The sequence below is a fragment of the Myripristis murdjan genome, chromosome 14 (genome assembly GCF_902150065.1).
Source record: "Myripristis murdjan chromosome 14, fMyrMur1.1, whole genome shotgun sequence".
In the NCBI taxonomy this organism is placed as follows: domain Eukaryota; kingdom Metazoa; phylum Chordata; class Actinopteri; order Holocentriformes; family Holocentridae; genus Myripristis; species Myripristis murdjan.
This window is the reverse complement of record NC_043993.1, coordinates 34,651,446-34,664,046: the sequence shown is the minus strand read 5'-3', so window position 1 is coordinate 34,664,046 and position 12,601 is coordinate 34,651,446. Positions and strand designations below refer to the sequence as shown.

The window sequence follows — 12,601 nt, the reverse complement described above, 5'->3', positions numbered from 1 at the left end:
ACTTATCACTCAAAATGGTAGACAAATTAAACACAATCAGCTGTGTATCTCGGTCTTTATTAACTGTTTATTTTGCCTGTGTGGACGGCGGGGCCCTGCCTATGCCTCTGATAGGATGGAGGTTCCTTCCTGACCACAGCGAGTCAATACATTTTAATTCTTAATACTGGCGGATGCTGAAGCGGATAAATAATTCCAGTGCGGTGTGGGAGGATTTCACTCAACAGCCTGTAAAACGTGCAGCTCTAACCCTCGAGGGGCCAATAACCCGCAAAAAAGATTTTCATTAGAATGGCTTTCAGTGGGTTTTAGTGTCACATGATGGTGACAAGAGTAAAATTACGGTGGTAACACTGAGGAATTCTATTTTTTTTTTTTCTTTTAAATTTAGAAATGCCAGAAATTGAAGGATATTTAAAATTGGAGATGAACAACTTTCAGCAGCCCCAGTCGTAAAATATTGGCTCACATGTTCTCCTTTAACACCCAGATCAGTCAGCCTCCAGTCACACTGGTTCCTTCCATCATCTCATGCAATTTTAGGTTTTTATTGGTACGGGTCTGAACTAGTGACAACATGATTTGAAGTATTCTGTGTCTCAACTAAGGACCGATATTGATCTTTTTTTTTTTTGCCCAATATCCCCTCAGGGATCAATAAAGTATTTCTGAATCTGATCCTGATTCTGATTTTCAGGGTCGACGCAGTACCGATATTTAGGGCCGATATTCATTTGTAGTAAATCTGAAAGCTGCAGTGTCAAAATTGCCAGTCTCAGAAACACCAACACACACCTTGCTTTGCAATAAAAAATGCTTAATTAACATTATTATATTAGTAACAAAAAAAAAAAAAAAAAAAACAATTTGGAGAAGAAATGTAAGAAAACTATATTTAGAATTATTAAAATGATGTATTTAAACATCAGATGCAATGCTGGACTGACACTGAGCATCACAGTTCGAGTAAAATTGAAAGGAAAACTTTAGCCCTTGTGTCCTTACAGCAAGCAAGCAAAGGTAACGCCGTATTATGGGAACTGTAGCCCCGCCCACTCCCTTTTGCTCCCCCGTCTTTCAGACGGAGAGGCGGACTCTGAGTGGTTTTCATCGGCCGTCACGCACATCGAAATTACAATCCAGATTATTGAGAGGTTCTGAATATCGGCCCTGGTAATCGTCTGGGACGGCAGATTGGTCCGTCCCTGATCTCTACCTCACATTCCTCATCACCTGATCCCCCCTCTCTCTCTCCGTTATCTATCCATCAATCCATGGGGCTCTCACCAGCGTGACGGGAAGCAGGATGGTGAGCAGGGCGATGTGATGCAGCACCAGCAGGAACTCCCTGCGGACGAAGGAGTTCACGGTCTTCAGGGAGTGCTGCTTGTACTCCTCGTGCCCTTTGACTCGGAAGCGGTAGAAGTGGCTGAGGTACATGGCGTAAATGTCGTATGTCATGTAGGGCACGCCGTACCAGATGACAAAGTAGGTAGCCAGCCAGTGCCTGAAAACAGAGAAGAGAAGATACATGGCTCAATGTTTTACATCGTTTCTCAGTTTATTTGCTCCGGTTAAGGCGAGCCACGGAGGCCAGACCGTTCAGCTCAGCCAGGAACATGCACAAGCACCGGCTTCGTTTGAAGAAATGTCGGAAGACAAAGCAAACCGGATGCTTATTGTTTTGAATTGCAGAACGATGGCAAGCTCTTCCCCCTCTGCCTTCCAGACTGACGCTGGTGACAGAGGTTGAATTTTCTTAACTTTTACATATCTCTTTACATACCGATTTGCAAAATTTTACTTTGAGCATATCTTAAATGATTTTCTCCCCTTAGGGCTCTAACCCTAACCCTAACCCTAACCCAATAACGCACTTCATATAATATATTGTATTTATGTTTGTATTTTATTTATATTTTACATCTGTAAAAATATGTACATATATATGCACTCAGTGTCACTTTCACAGCTCCACCTGTCCAGTCTGATGCAGTTCAGCTCAGCAGCTCTGCTATAAATTCTACCTTTTAACAAACTTTATAATGTTCAGTTTGTGTTCAGTTTGATGACAGATTGAGATATAGTGACAATACAGATGTCATTGTAAAAAAGGGCCAGCAGTGTCTGTGCTGTCTTCGTAAGCTAAATTTCTTTGGGGTAGATCAGAAAATACTGACAACCTTTTATTCTTCCTTTACTGAAAGTAAAGGAAGAACATTGGTAAAACACAATGATCCCTAGCACAGTTTAATTCTAAGCAAATTCTCAAGAAGGCATAGAAGATCATAAATGATCCTTCACATGTTTTACACGATCAGTTTAATCTGATGCCATCAGAAATGCGTTTTATACTCCCTGTAACCAACAGAAGGAGGTTTGGTTTCATCCCAGAAGCTATCAGACTGGTGAACAACCACAGTGTTAGAAATGGTCAGTTTATCAGTACAAAAATTGACAATTTTTAAATCTCACACTTGCACTTCTGTCTTTGCACTTTTATGTCTTTAAATCTTATGTCTCTTATATCTTGTCTTACCCTGCACGTTTATGTTTTATATCTGTCATGATGTAACTTTAAATTGCCCCTTAAGGGACTAATAAAGTATATTGAACTTGAACTTGACATTGTGGAGAATGTGTAAATTTTATTCTATGTTTATTACTGAGGTTGTAGTTTGCAGAGGTCTGAACTATGTTATATGGAGAGGTGTTTCTAATTTTTTGTCCGCCCTATTTATATTCATGAGGGGGGACAGAATAGTGGAAACAGCTGTCAGTAAAGTGCAGTCCAGTCCAACAGCAGCACTAACTATGAGCTCAATGCCAAACACAGAAGTGAATGAACACCTCTGTTACCGTGACAACAAGACAAGCTGAGCATTATAGGCAGCAGGAGAGGAAACTTTATGGCACAACAGCTGGATTAGACTAGATTAGATTGTGCCAAATAAAGTGCATGTAAAGAAATTCAGTCCGTTTACCATTAGAAATGAAATATGAGAGATTTGTGAATATCAAAAATACGCAATACAACTCTCCAGTTAATACTCCAATTAATACTCAAGTTATAAGAAGAAAACTGCTCTCTCTAAGGGATAAACCACAAAGGGAAAAATAAATACCCACTGGTAAGGGTATAGAAGCTGAACCTGGGAAGGTATGGCCCCAGTGACAAGCCTTGGTGCCCCTAAAAATACAATTATGGGCTTTATTTTCTGAGAGTGTCTTTGCAAAAAATATGTGTGTTTGAATATATATTGGCTATTTTATATCTTTGTTGGAATTTTTTACCACCTTATATCGGTGCCGCCATTGGCCTCAAAAGTCCAGTATTGGTGGGGCTCTAATACTCCTCCTCCATTATCCAGTTTAGTGGCAGCCATCCCAAAACTCTACTCTCCACCATCAATAAACTCCTGAAACCCATGAACACCATCTCCAGTTCTTCACCCTTAAGTTCAAGAGCCCCAACTCCCGGCTGAGAGTCTCAAAGGGCTTTACCGGCCCACAGGTCTACAACAACATAAATACTGAAAAAAACTTCCAAAACCCCCCACAGATAAAAAGGGAAAAAGGGAAGAAATCCTGAGAACTACAAAGTGAGGGTAGGGCTGGAACAATAAATCTTGGTGCAATATATCGTGATTATATATATTGCTTGTGAGATGTTATCGATCCACTTGTGCCAAATATGGATATTTGATTTTTCAACTAAATTTGGACAGATGCACATCTGAGTTCCTACGCGGTGTATCTGTTCCCTGCCTTTAGGGATTTGAACTGGAACCGTTCTGTCATGTTCAAGTTGCTGTGCAGATTAAATCTCCGAAAAACACGACTGACTCCCGCTTATTTTTTTATTCAGTTACAGATATTGTGATGCATCATAGCTGATTACCGTATCTTATCTTGCATAAAATATTGCATCACCAGTTACCCAGTGATTTCCACTCTTACCAGTTGGTGCTGAGCAGGTAGGCAAACCTGCATTATTCAATTCAAATTAGCCAATTATACATTGCAAAGGTTTCAAAATGTACCGTCAAATAAATTTAGTTTGTCAGTGAGACCAGAGGGAGAAGACAAACCCACTCAAACAAGATGCATGCAAGACACAGGGGAGGGAAAAGGAAAAAGATTAGAGAGGCGACCGAGAAAAGACTAAAGCTAAGAGAGTCAGATTAATAGTTAATGGCTGGGGAAGGTGCACGGCGGTGCAGAGGGAGCTGGACCGGGATGGCAGGCCACCAACCTAAGAGAGGGGAGACACATCCACACAGCAAAATGCACCAGACACCAGCCCCTCACACAAACAGAGGCATCTGGGTTAACACACACAGAAAACACTGACAAGACAGGAGGTACAGATTATTGGTTTCCATTCATTCCACTTCAATATGAAAATGAACTTTCAGAGACTTCAGACTTTCTTCACACGTCTGTTCCATCACCGTAATGAAGTCCTCCACATTAGTTTTTCTAAAAGAAGCAGCACTGTTGTGTCTTGATGACGTACCGCTGCGAGCCAGACTGTCAGCCTCCAACCACAGGAACAAAAACCATTTGTGTTTCCACTGTCGCCCCGAAAGCCTCGTCCCGTCCATGCACGCAAGAGGGAAGTAGGAAGTGAAGTGAGTGGTTAAAGTCTGCAGACCCGGCACCAACTATCTCCTGCAGAACTACGTACAACAGGATTTTTTCCCCTTTGGACGCCACTTTGTGTGTTGTATTCTTTAACTGCCTTGTACTGAGATCTCAGTTTTCTCAGTTTTCCACTGACCTGTCCCTTTGGATCCCCACCGCTGCCAGCTCTCTCACTATGTATCACATAACATCCTCATTTTGGCAAACATCGTCGATTTGACGTTGGACATTGTCCTCTGCCCAGATAGTGAGCAGAGCCATAATGTCCTCGTTTGACCAGGACTGCCGCTTGCTCTCCATTTTTCTTTTCTCCGTTATACTTCTGCTACAAAAGCGAGCTGCTGCGATGACATCTGTACTGATCAGCTGCAGCGCCTCCTCACCCAAAGCCAGGTAAGCCCCGTCTACGACCCTGTACCTCCGCCTCAGACCTCGGAAAGCCCTGTCTGGCTCATTGGTATTCGCTGGTCCATTCGCACCTGGTGGCTTTCCGCTGTCACCGGTGACAACGGAGATGCAACTGGCCTTGGTAAGCAGTAGCACGCCTGCATTTGGAAAGCCAGTGACTGGAGGTGAGCCAGGACAGGTGCAATGTGATCAAATGTCCTCTTCTGTTCAGGATCCTAGATGCAAAAGAACTCTATAGAGCTAAACTGCGATAAATCAGAGATTCTTCTCATCGGCCTCATGTTCCTCACCTGTTTGTTGATCCTTTATAAATCTTCCCCTTTTTACTTTTTTTGTTTAAAGCATCTTTGGCTACTTAGAATTGCACTACAGAAGTTTGATCCGTTACAATTACCCTATCTACTATCTACGTTGGGCAAAAAAAGATTACTTCTTACTACTAGAATGGGAACAGTATAGGTGAAGGTGGTCAACAAGCAAGAACTGTTTTAACTCCCTGCTTGGCTTCTTGTTCACTCACAGTGGGAAAGCTCTGTGGTAATTCATGCAAAATATAACCTATTCTGAAATGAAATGAAATACCAAAAATGAGCACCTGCACAATTCCACTTAACCATTTGATGATCAAACAACCTTGTTGATCAAAATCATTACGATGACAAGAGGCTAATTTGCTCTTTAGCCAATGCTGACGTTAATCACTAGGTAATGAGATTACAAGTGAAATAACTGCCTTACCGCCCCTCTTAAAGCAAAAGCTGGCTTTCGTAAGTATTATAAAGAGTTTGGACTGCTGCAGCTCTCTAATGAGTGTCAACTACAGTGACGGTTAATTATGTGGACAGAATGGAGAAAAGCTGCAGGGCAGAGCTGAACCGCTGACCTCTGACCTCTCTCTGGGGTTCTTCAGCTCTTAAGGTCAGTAGATGGAGATTAAAGCAACGAGGCACACCGGGGCAAAATGAGAGCCAGTCACCTCTGGTACAGTATATTGTTGTTGTGCTGGCGGCTTGGAAAATAACACTCAACGGGATTAGTACAGATGGGAAAATCACTGAATAACGTTTTTTTTTTTTGAGGAGACAAACAAACAGATGCACGAGCTCGCTTGCACAGTCTTTGGCCAGTGGTCTTATTTTGGACCACGCCGGCAGCCTGTTATGACTCAACATCGTGTATGCTCTGAATCTAATATCACGATGCTACAGTTTTAGCATGGGGTGCCAGTTCTGCTGACTGGAGAACCGTGGGTGATTTTGGTATCTACGTCAGCTGACCGATCCGACAGTTTGGCTTGCTGTACTCTTTTAAAGGGCAAGAAAAGGATTTCGATGCCTTGATGTGACTGGAGGATTCTTACAGCAGCACGGGAGCGAAATGTGCGAGAGCCTGAACCTGACCACGATGCAGTGCCATGTTTTGCCCAGCAGAGGATCCAGCACCGGGAACTCTGTGTTTTCCTGTTTCTACACAGAAAAACGTTGCAAAAATCGGCTAAGCTGTGGCTATGAGTGCTAAATAAAGTGACGGATTGTGGAGGGAGTATTAACATTCATGTGTTTGACTCCCAGGCATGTGTGTCATAAGCTCCTGGCCCGATGCAGGTCAAAGGAGAGCAGAACTGAGCAGCGCTGTGGGGGTATTAAGCCCCGGGGGTGGAGCGGTGGGCTGCCGGAGATTAGCAGCCTGACGACGACCGGCAACAAGCCAGGCAGAAACTGGGCTTGCCCGCGTTTGGCCATTGGCTTACTGGGATTAATACGGTAGCATTAGCTTAGCGTCACACTCGCACCGAATTGCATGCTGATGCTATGCTAATGCTAAGAGGCTAACTTGCTCACAGGTGGCCGGTGTGGGGGGCAGGGCTCGGATGTAAGCAGCTGGTGAGCTAAAGCCGGAGCTGGTGGACAGATGGGTGGACCGTCCTTCAGGGGAGGGACGTGGGCGGGAACAGGTGTGACATGGAAATACTAAGTAACTAGTCCACAAATGGCTGCCCTGCGTAGAAACCAATGATCTTGCAAAGCATGCAAAAGGATATGCAAAGGGTGGGGATGTAATAAGGAAAAACCCAACTTTGGTAGAGTGTTGGGTTGTGTAGATCCCTGGATGTGATGTGAGTCCACATGGTGGTGAAATCTCCTCATTAGCTGCTCTGCACTCCCCTGCTAATCCATAATACTGGATTTCTATCTTGCCATAGAAAACCAGCTCCCGAAACAACAGTTTTTCCACATAAACGAATGTGAACCAAGCTGATTATGGCAATAATGAAAAAGCAACAATTCCTGGTACCCATTTTTTCAAGAAATTAAGTGGCTCTTTTTCTTTTTAATTCACAATTTGAATTGGTAAGAAGAGCCGGCAGGTAGTCTCTACAGGAAACTTACACATAAAGAACTTGAGAGTACTTACCAAAATAACTGTAATTACATAATGAGACTTTTTTTTAATCAGCATAGACCAACGAATGAGGACACTTCTCTACCAAATCTTGTCCAAATCTACTCAAATCTCGTCCAGCTAACAAAAACACAACCCAGCACTCCACCAAAGTTCAATTTTGCGTCATAAGACCATCCCATTTACCACAACTGACCCACATTTTGCATTGCAACACACCGTTTTGTAAATCATGTGGGTGTGCTAAAGATTTCACAACATATAGCCTAATCTAAATCCCTCCATTTTCAAATGTGACTGGCTTGTTGAACCGTGCACGTCGTACTGTTCTGCTTCTGCAGCTAACAGAGCCGTCATAAACCAGTGGAGAGACCGTCTCAATCCGTCCAATCTGAAGTCATCAAAACACAACAGTGCTGCTGGTTTTAGGGAAAACTAATGTGGAATACTTGTGTGAAGAAAGTATTAAGTTCATTTTCATATTTTAGTGGAATGAATGGAAACCAGTGGCTGGATAACAGGTAGGAAAATACGACTGCCTGGATTGGGAAAGGATTAGAGAGGTATATAAATTTTGCTGATATTATAAAACCCTAATGTGGCCCTGGTGGCTTCGCATCATTGAATTTTTAATCAATTTCTAATTGTTATAAAAAAAACAATTTGATTTTGTGTGTTGAAGAACATCGTCCCATTACAAATAACCAGGGATGCAAACAAAATCCCAAGGACTCAACAATATGCTGTTTATTGTACTGGTGCTGTGTCATCCTGTCAGGTTCATCTTATCATAATGGACTTTTCTGCACTCTTTGCTGTTCACATACATGAAAACATGAGGAAATAACAGAATACGAGACAGTCCAGACAGGGTCGTGGTTCAAAGAAGAAGAAGAAGAGGACCGTGTGTTTCTTTTTCCCTGCCTCGGGGAAGGCTGTGCCCTTTTCCATAAAACACAGCAGGGCAGAATCTTTTTTTTCTATACAGTTAATATCCCATTTTATTTGAAAATCAATCACATTTTCAAGTGATTGGAGGTAATCTTCATTCCGGTGGTCACAGAGTACACTTGTCCCTAGCAGCTAGTATAAGCCAGGCCAGCCAAGAAATTTCAATAAGCCTCACATGCTACTGCAGCACAAACCTGCAATATACGATATGAGCGAGCCCTCCACATCACTTTGGTAAAGCGAAGGCTAGTTTTGCCAGGCCAAGGATGTAAGTTCAAGTCTTCCTCATAAGTCAGATGAGCAGTTTTAGCCAGGCGCCGTTTGCTGCAGATCCCATGCCTGCTCTATTTCCTGCTGTGAATGTAAGTTTGGCTGCAGGCAAATCAGATCTGTTTCTCAAATCCAGCCTATAGGACTGACTCTCCATACTGTTATTTGCAAGTGATAAGGTCAGGGGTGTGTGTGTGTGTGTGTGTGTGTGTGTGTGTGTGTGTGCAGGCGCTGTTAAGCAATCTGCATTGCTGTGGTAACGGCATGTAGGGTAAATGATGACAGGTATTATAAACGCAGAGGCAAAATGGGGAGGAGACTGATGCATGCAGCGTTTTGCACTGCAGTTACGCCCGTCTCTTAATTTAATTAATTTAATTAAATTTTAATTTCTGGAACCTCGACTGTGACGTCACTGCAGTGTGATGTTAAGTACAGTTTGAAAAGTGTTTTGAGCGTCCAGGACGTCTGTAGATCCGATCTGAGTCGAGAGTCAAGATCAGATGTGGCCGTTTCAGCGAGGCCTCGGCGCTTGTTGTTGTGCAGAGGCCTGAACGGTGGTGATGGCATAACAGCTTATAGGATGAGCTAACCTTAACCTTTAGTTAAGCCTGGTAAGCCCGCATGCTGTCTCTACCAGGGGCAAAATGATTACACATAACCAGCATCTCATGACGTGGCTTCATTACTTCCTTTGCTGTAAAACACTATGTATGCATGAAAGGTGCTTAGTACCATCATTATCATTAGTAGTACTAGTAGCGGTTGTATTAATATCATTGAGGCGTTGAAGATGGGGTAAATTATTCCTCTGCTGAAACTGTGTGCATGCATTAATTACCTATTAACTGTCAACAGAAAGAAAAAATGAAGGTATGAATGAACTAAGACGAGGGGACGATTCATGTCTTGCGCACTCAAAAAAAAAAAAAAAAAAAAAAAAAGGCACAAAGTCTGTGTGCACATGCAGCGCCACCTCAGCAGGAATAAGACAGGACATAACGTTAAGGCATGATCGGGACAAGGGGCTGCAGAATTTTCAAAGTTGGAAACTTTCCATGGGAATTACGGGACTATGTAGGAATTAATGGAAATGAACGGGACTAAACTGGAAATTTGCTAAATTGCAGGTTCGCATAATCTTGGTTAAAACAACCAGATTTAATGAAAATTCAGTTACTTACACTTCTACTTACTGCAGTGAGTTTTCATTTTATTTAGCTCACACATTTATATCATATAAATAATTTTGAATGGGGCTTTTTTTTTTTTTTTTGGGCGGTGGATATTGGGAATATGTTTATTTTATTCATATTTTATTCAACATTCATATTTTTGTTGCTCAATTAAAAAACTGATTAAAGTTCTACTCAAAAATAAATCAAAGTCAGAAATGTTATTATTTTGCACTCATGTCTGCTTATGACAAAACAAAATGTTTATATTTGTGTTTGCTTATGACAAAGTTTGTACAATTTACTCCACGTTTCCAGGTTTAGTCCCATTAATTCCCGTATATTCCCGCTCCCGAGCGACAGGAAGGGCACCTGCCGGCTCACTATGGAGGACTAAAAGGGACAGAATGAAATAAATAAATACATCTTTAAATAAATACTTAAAAGTGTCATTAATTAATTAAAATGGGAATTAAATAAATAAATGTGTCATTAAATAAATAAATATGTCATTAAATAAATAAATGTGTCATTAAATAAATAAATGTGTCATTAAATGTGTCATTAATTCATTAAAATACCAGTTCATTTAATGTAAAAACATATATATAATTATTTCATTATTTATTTAATTATTTCATGGACCGGTGTTGCAGTGCTTCATGAATTAATTTTATCTGTCAAACTCACCCATCAAAGTCAGTGGGCGGATCCTAACACCTGATTGGTTACCCGGCACAGCAAGCCAAGACAGATCGACTTCAGATAATCGATTGATGCAGAGCAAGTAAACATATTCTAGAGTGAAAGTTTTTAACTGTTTTGCTTAACCCAGACGCTCAGGTTGCATAACCTACAGCCGAGAGACTTTACTAAACATCAGGTAAAGCATGCTGCAAGAACTGAGGCACTCTGCTTTGATGTGGACACACTACGCCAGCACGGGATTTTACCTGCGTCTACACCGGCTGTCACCAGGGAGAGGAGGGAGCGCAAGCGGTGCAAACGTAAACAAATGAGGGAGAAGAGAGCCGGGATCCACGCTAGGCTACAGGCTAACGGCTAAAGGCTACAGGCTACAGGCTAAAGGCTATAGGCTAACCCCTCCAGACCAGCAGGACCGTGGCTCTTGCTCTCTAATGTTCACTCCCTCGACAACAAGCTGGACGAGCTACGCTTGCTAAGACACCCGCAGGAGAGAGAGACTGCTGTGTGCTTGCTTTTGCGGAGACATGGCTCCATGGAAACATCCCATCCCTGCAGGAGTAGAGCACTGAACATTGTCAGAGACCCCTCTCACCCGCTCCACAAATACTTTGAACTGCTTCCATCAGGCAAACGGTGAAAAGCAAAACCGCTAGAATGAGCAACAGCTTCCTCCAGAAAGCTGTTAGACTTTTAAACTGCTGACTTTACCATCAGTCGGGGATCCTAAGTGAAAAACTCTATCTCATTTTGTGTGCACTACTGCTGTATGTGTAGCTTAATGACAATAAAGCTTGATTTGATTTGATTTGATTTGATATTCTGACACACTTGGTGGCGCAACCTTTACTCGGTTCAAGCAAATGGGGGATTTGCAGGAGCAAATGTTACTGCGGTGCGCGATGCGTGCTAGATAGGTGCAGCCACAAAATGTCGAGAAGTTGCCCAGAACTACTCAGAGAAGCAGTAACTTTAACTGGAGAGGCTCTCAGCAAAACTCCTCCGGCTCCGGCAGACTTCCAGGCTTCAGACCTAAGCAATCGATTGGGCTAGATTCACGTTAGTCCCGCCCACTAACTTTGATGGGTGAGTTTGACAGATAAAATTAATTCATGAAGCACTGCAACACCGGTCCATGAAATAATTAAATAAATAATGAAATAATTATATATATGTTTTTACATTAAATGAACTGGTATTTTAATGAATTAATGACACATTTAATGACACATTTATTTATTTAATGACACATTTATTTATTTAATGACATATTTATTTATTTAATGACATATTTATTTATTTAATGACACATTTATTTATTTAATGACACATTTATTTATTTAATGACATATTTATTTATTTAATGACACATTTATTTATTTAATTCCCATTTTAATTAATTAATGACACTTTTAAGTATTTATTTAAAGATGTATTTATTTATTTCATTCTGTCCCTTTTAGTCCTCCATAGCTCACGAGGGGGGTTAATGACGTAAGAGCGGCAGCCTCACCTGTCGTTAATGACGTTTCCCCGGCACGAGGACACGACGACGACTCCTGCCGCGGTGGCCATGATGGCGTGGATGGAGGACACCAGCCTGGGAGGGAGACAAACACACAGACACAGAGAGTAAATACATTTTTCTACAGTTGTTAGTACTGAATTATCTCTGCCAGGCATGAGATTATGGCTTCCATTCTGTGTGTGTGTGTGTGTGTGTGAGTGTGTGTGTGAGTGTGTGTGTGTGTGTCTCTGCAGCCCTACTACTACATTGCTTGTGAAGAACTGCGGTGATTCAAAACCTTTGCAAAATGTCTGTTTGTGCTGCTCTCTCTCTCTCTCTCTCTCTCTCTCTCCAGTCACTGTCTAGCTCGCTCTACCACTGTTGCTTGTCCTCTGTGCTCCCTCACTTCATTCGCTGCCTAGCTCACTCGACCACACTGCTCTCTCTCTCTCTCTCTCTGTATTTGCATACTTCTGGGTCACTAGGCCGCTCCCTCACTTCATTCACTGAGCACTTCCCTTGTTTTTTTTTTTTT

The 12,601-nt window shown here is 42.0% G+C and overlaps 1 protein-coding gene across 1 annotated transcript in view; it reads right to left on the bottom strand.

Moving 5' to 3' along the window:
- The window catches only part of tlcd3a (TLC domain containing 3A), a 42,523-nt gene that overhangs the window by 16,334 nt on the left and 13,588 nt on the right, over window positions 1–12,601 (bottom strand). The window contains exons 2-3 of the mRNA XM_030068027.1: window positions 12,073–12,159; window positions 1,288–1,507 (exon numbers count right to left, since the gene is read on the bottom strand). Coding sequence (XP_029923887.1) covers window positions 1,288–1,507; window positions 12,073–12,159 — 307 coding nt within the window. The remainder of the gene's footprint in view (window positions 1–1,287; window positions 1,508–12,072; window positions 12,160–12,601) is intronic.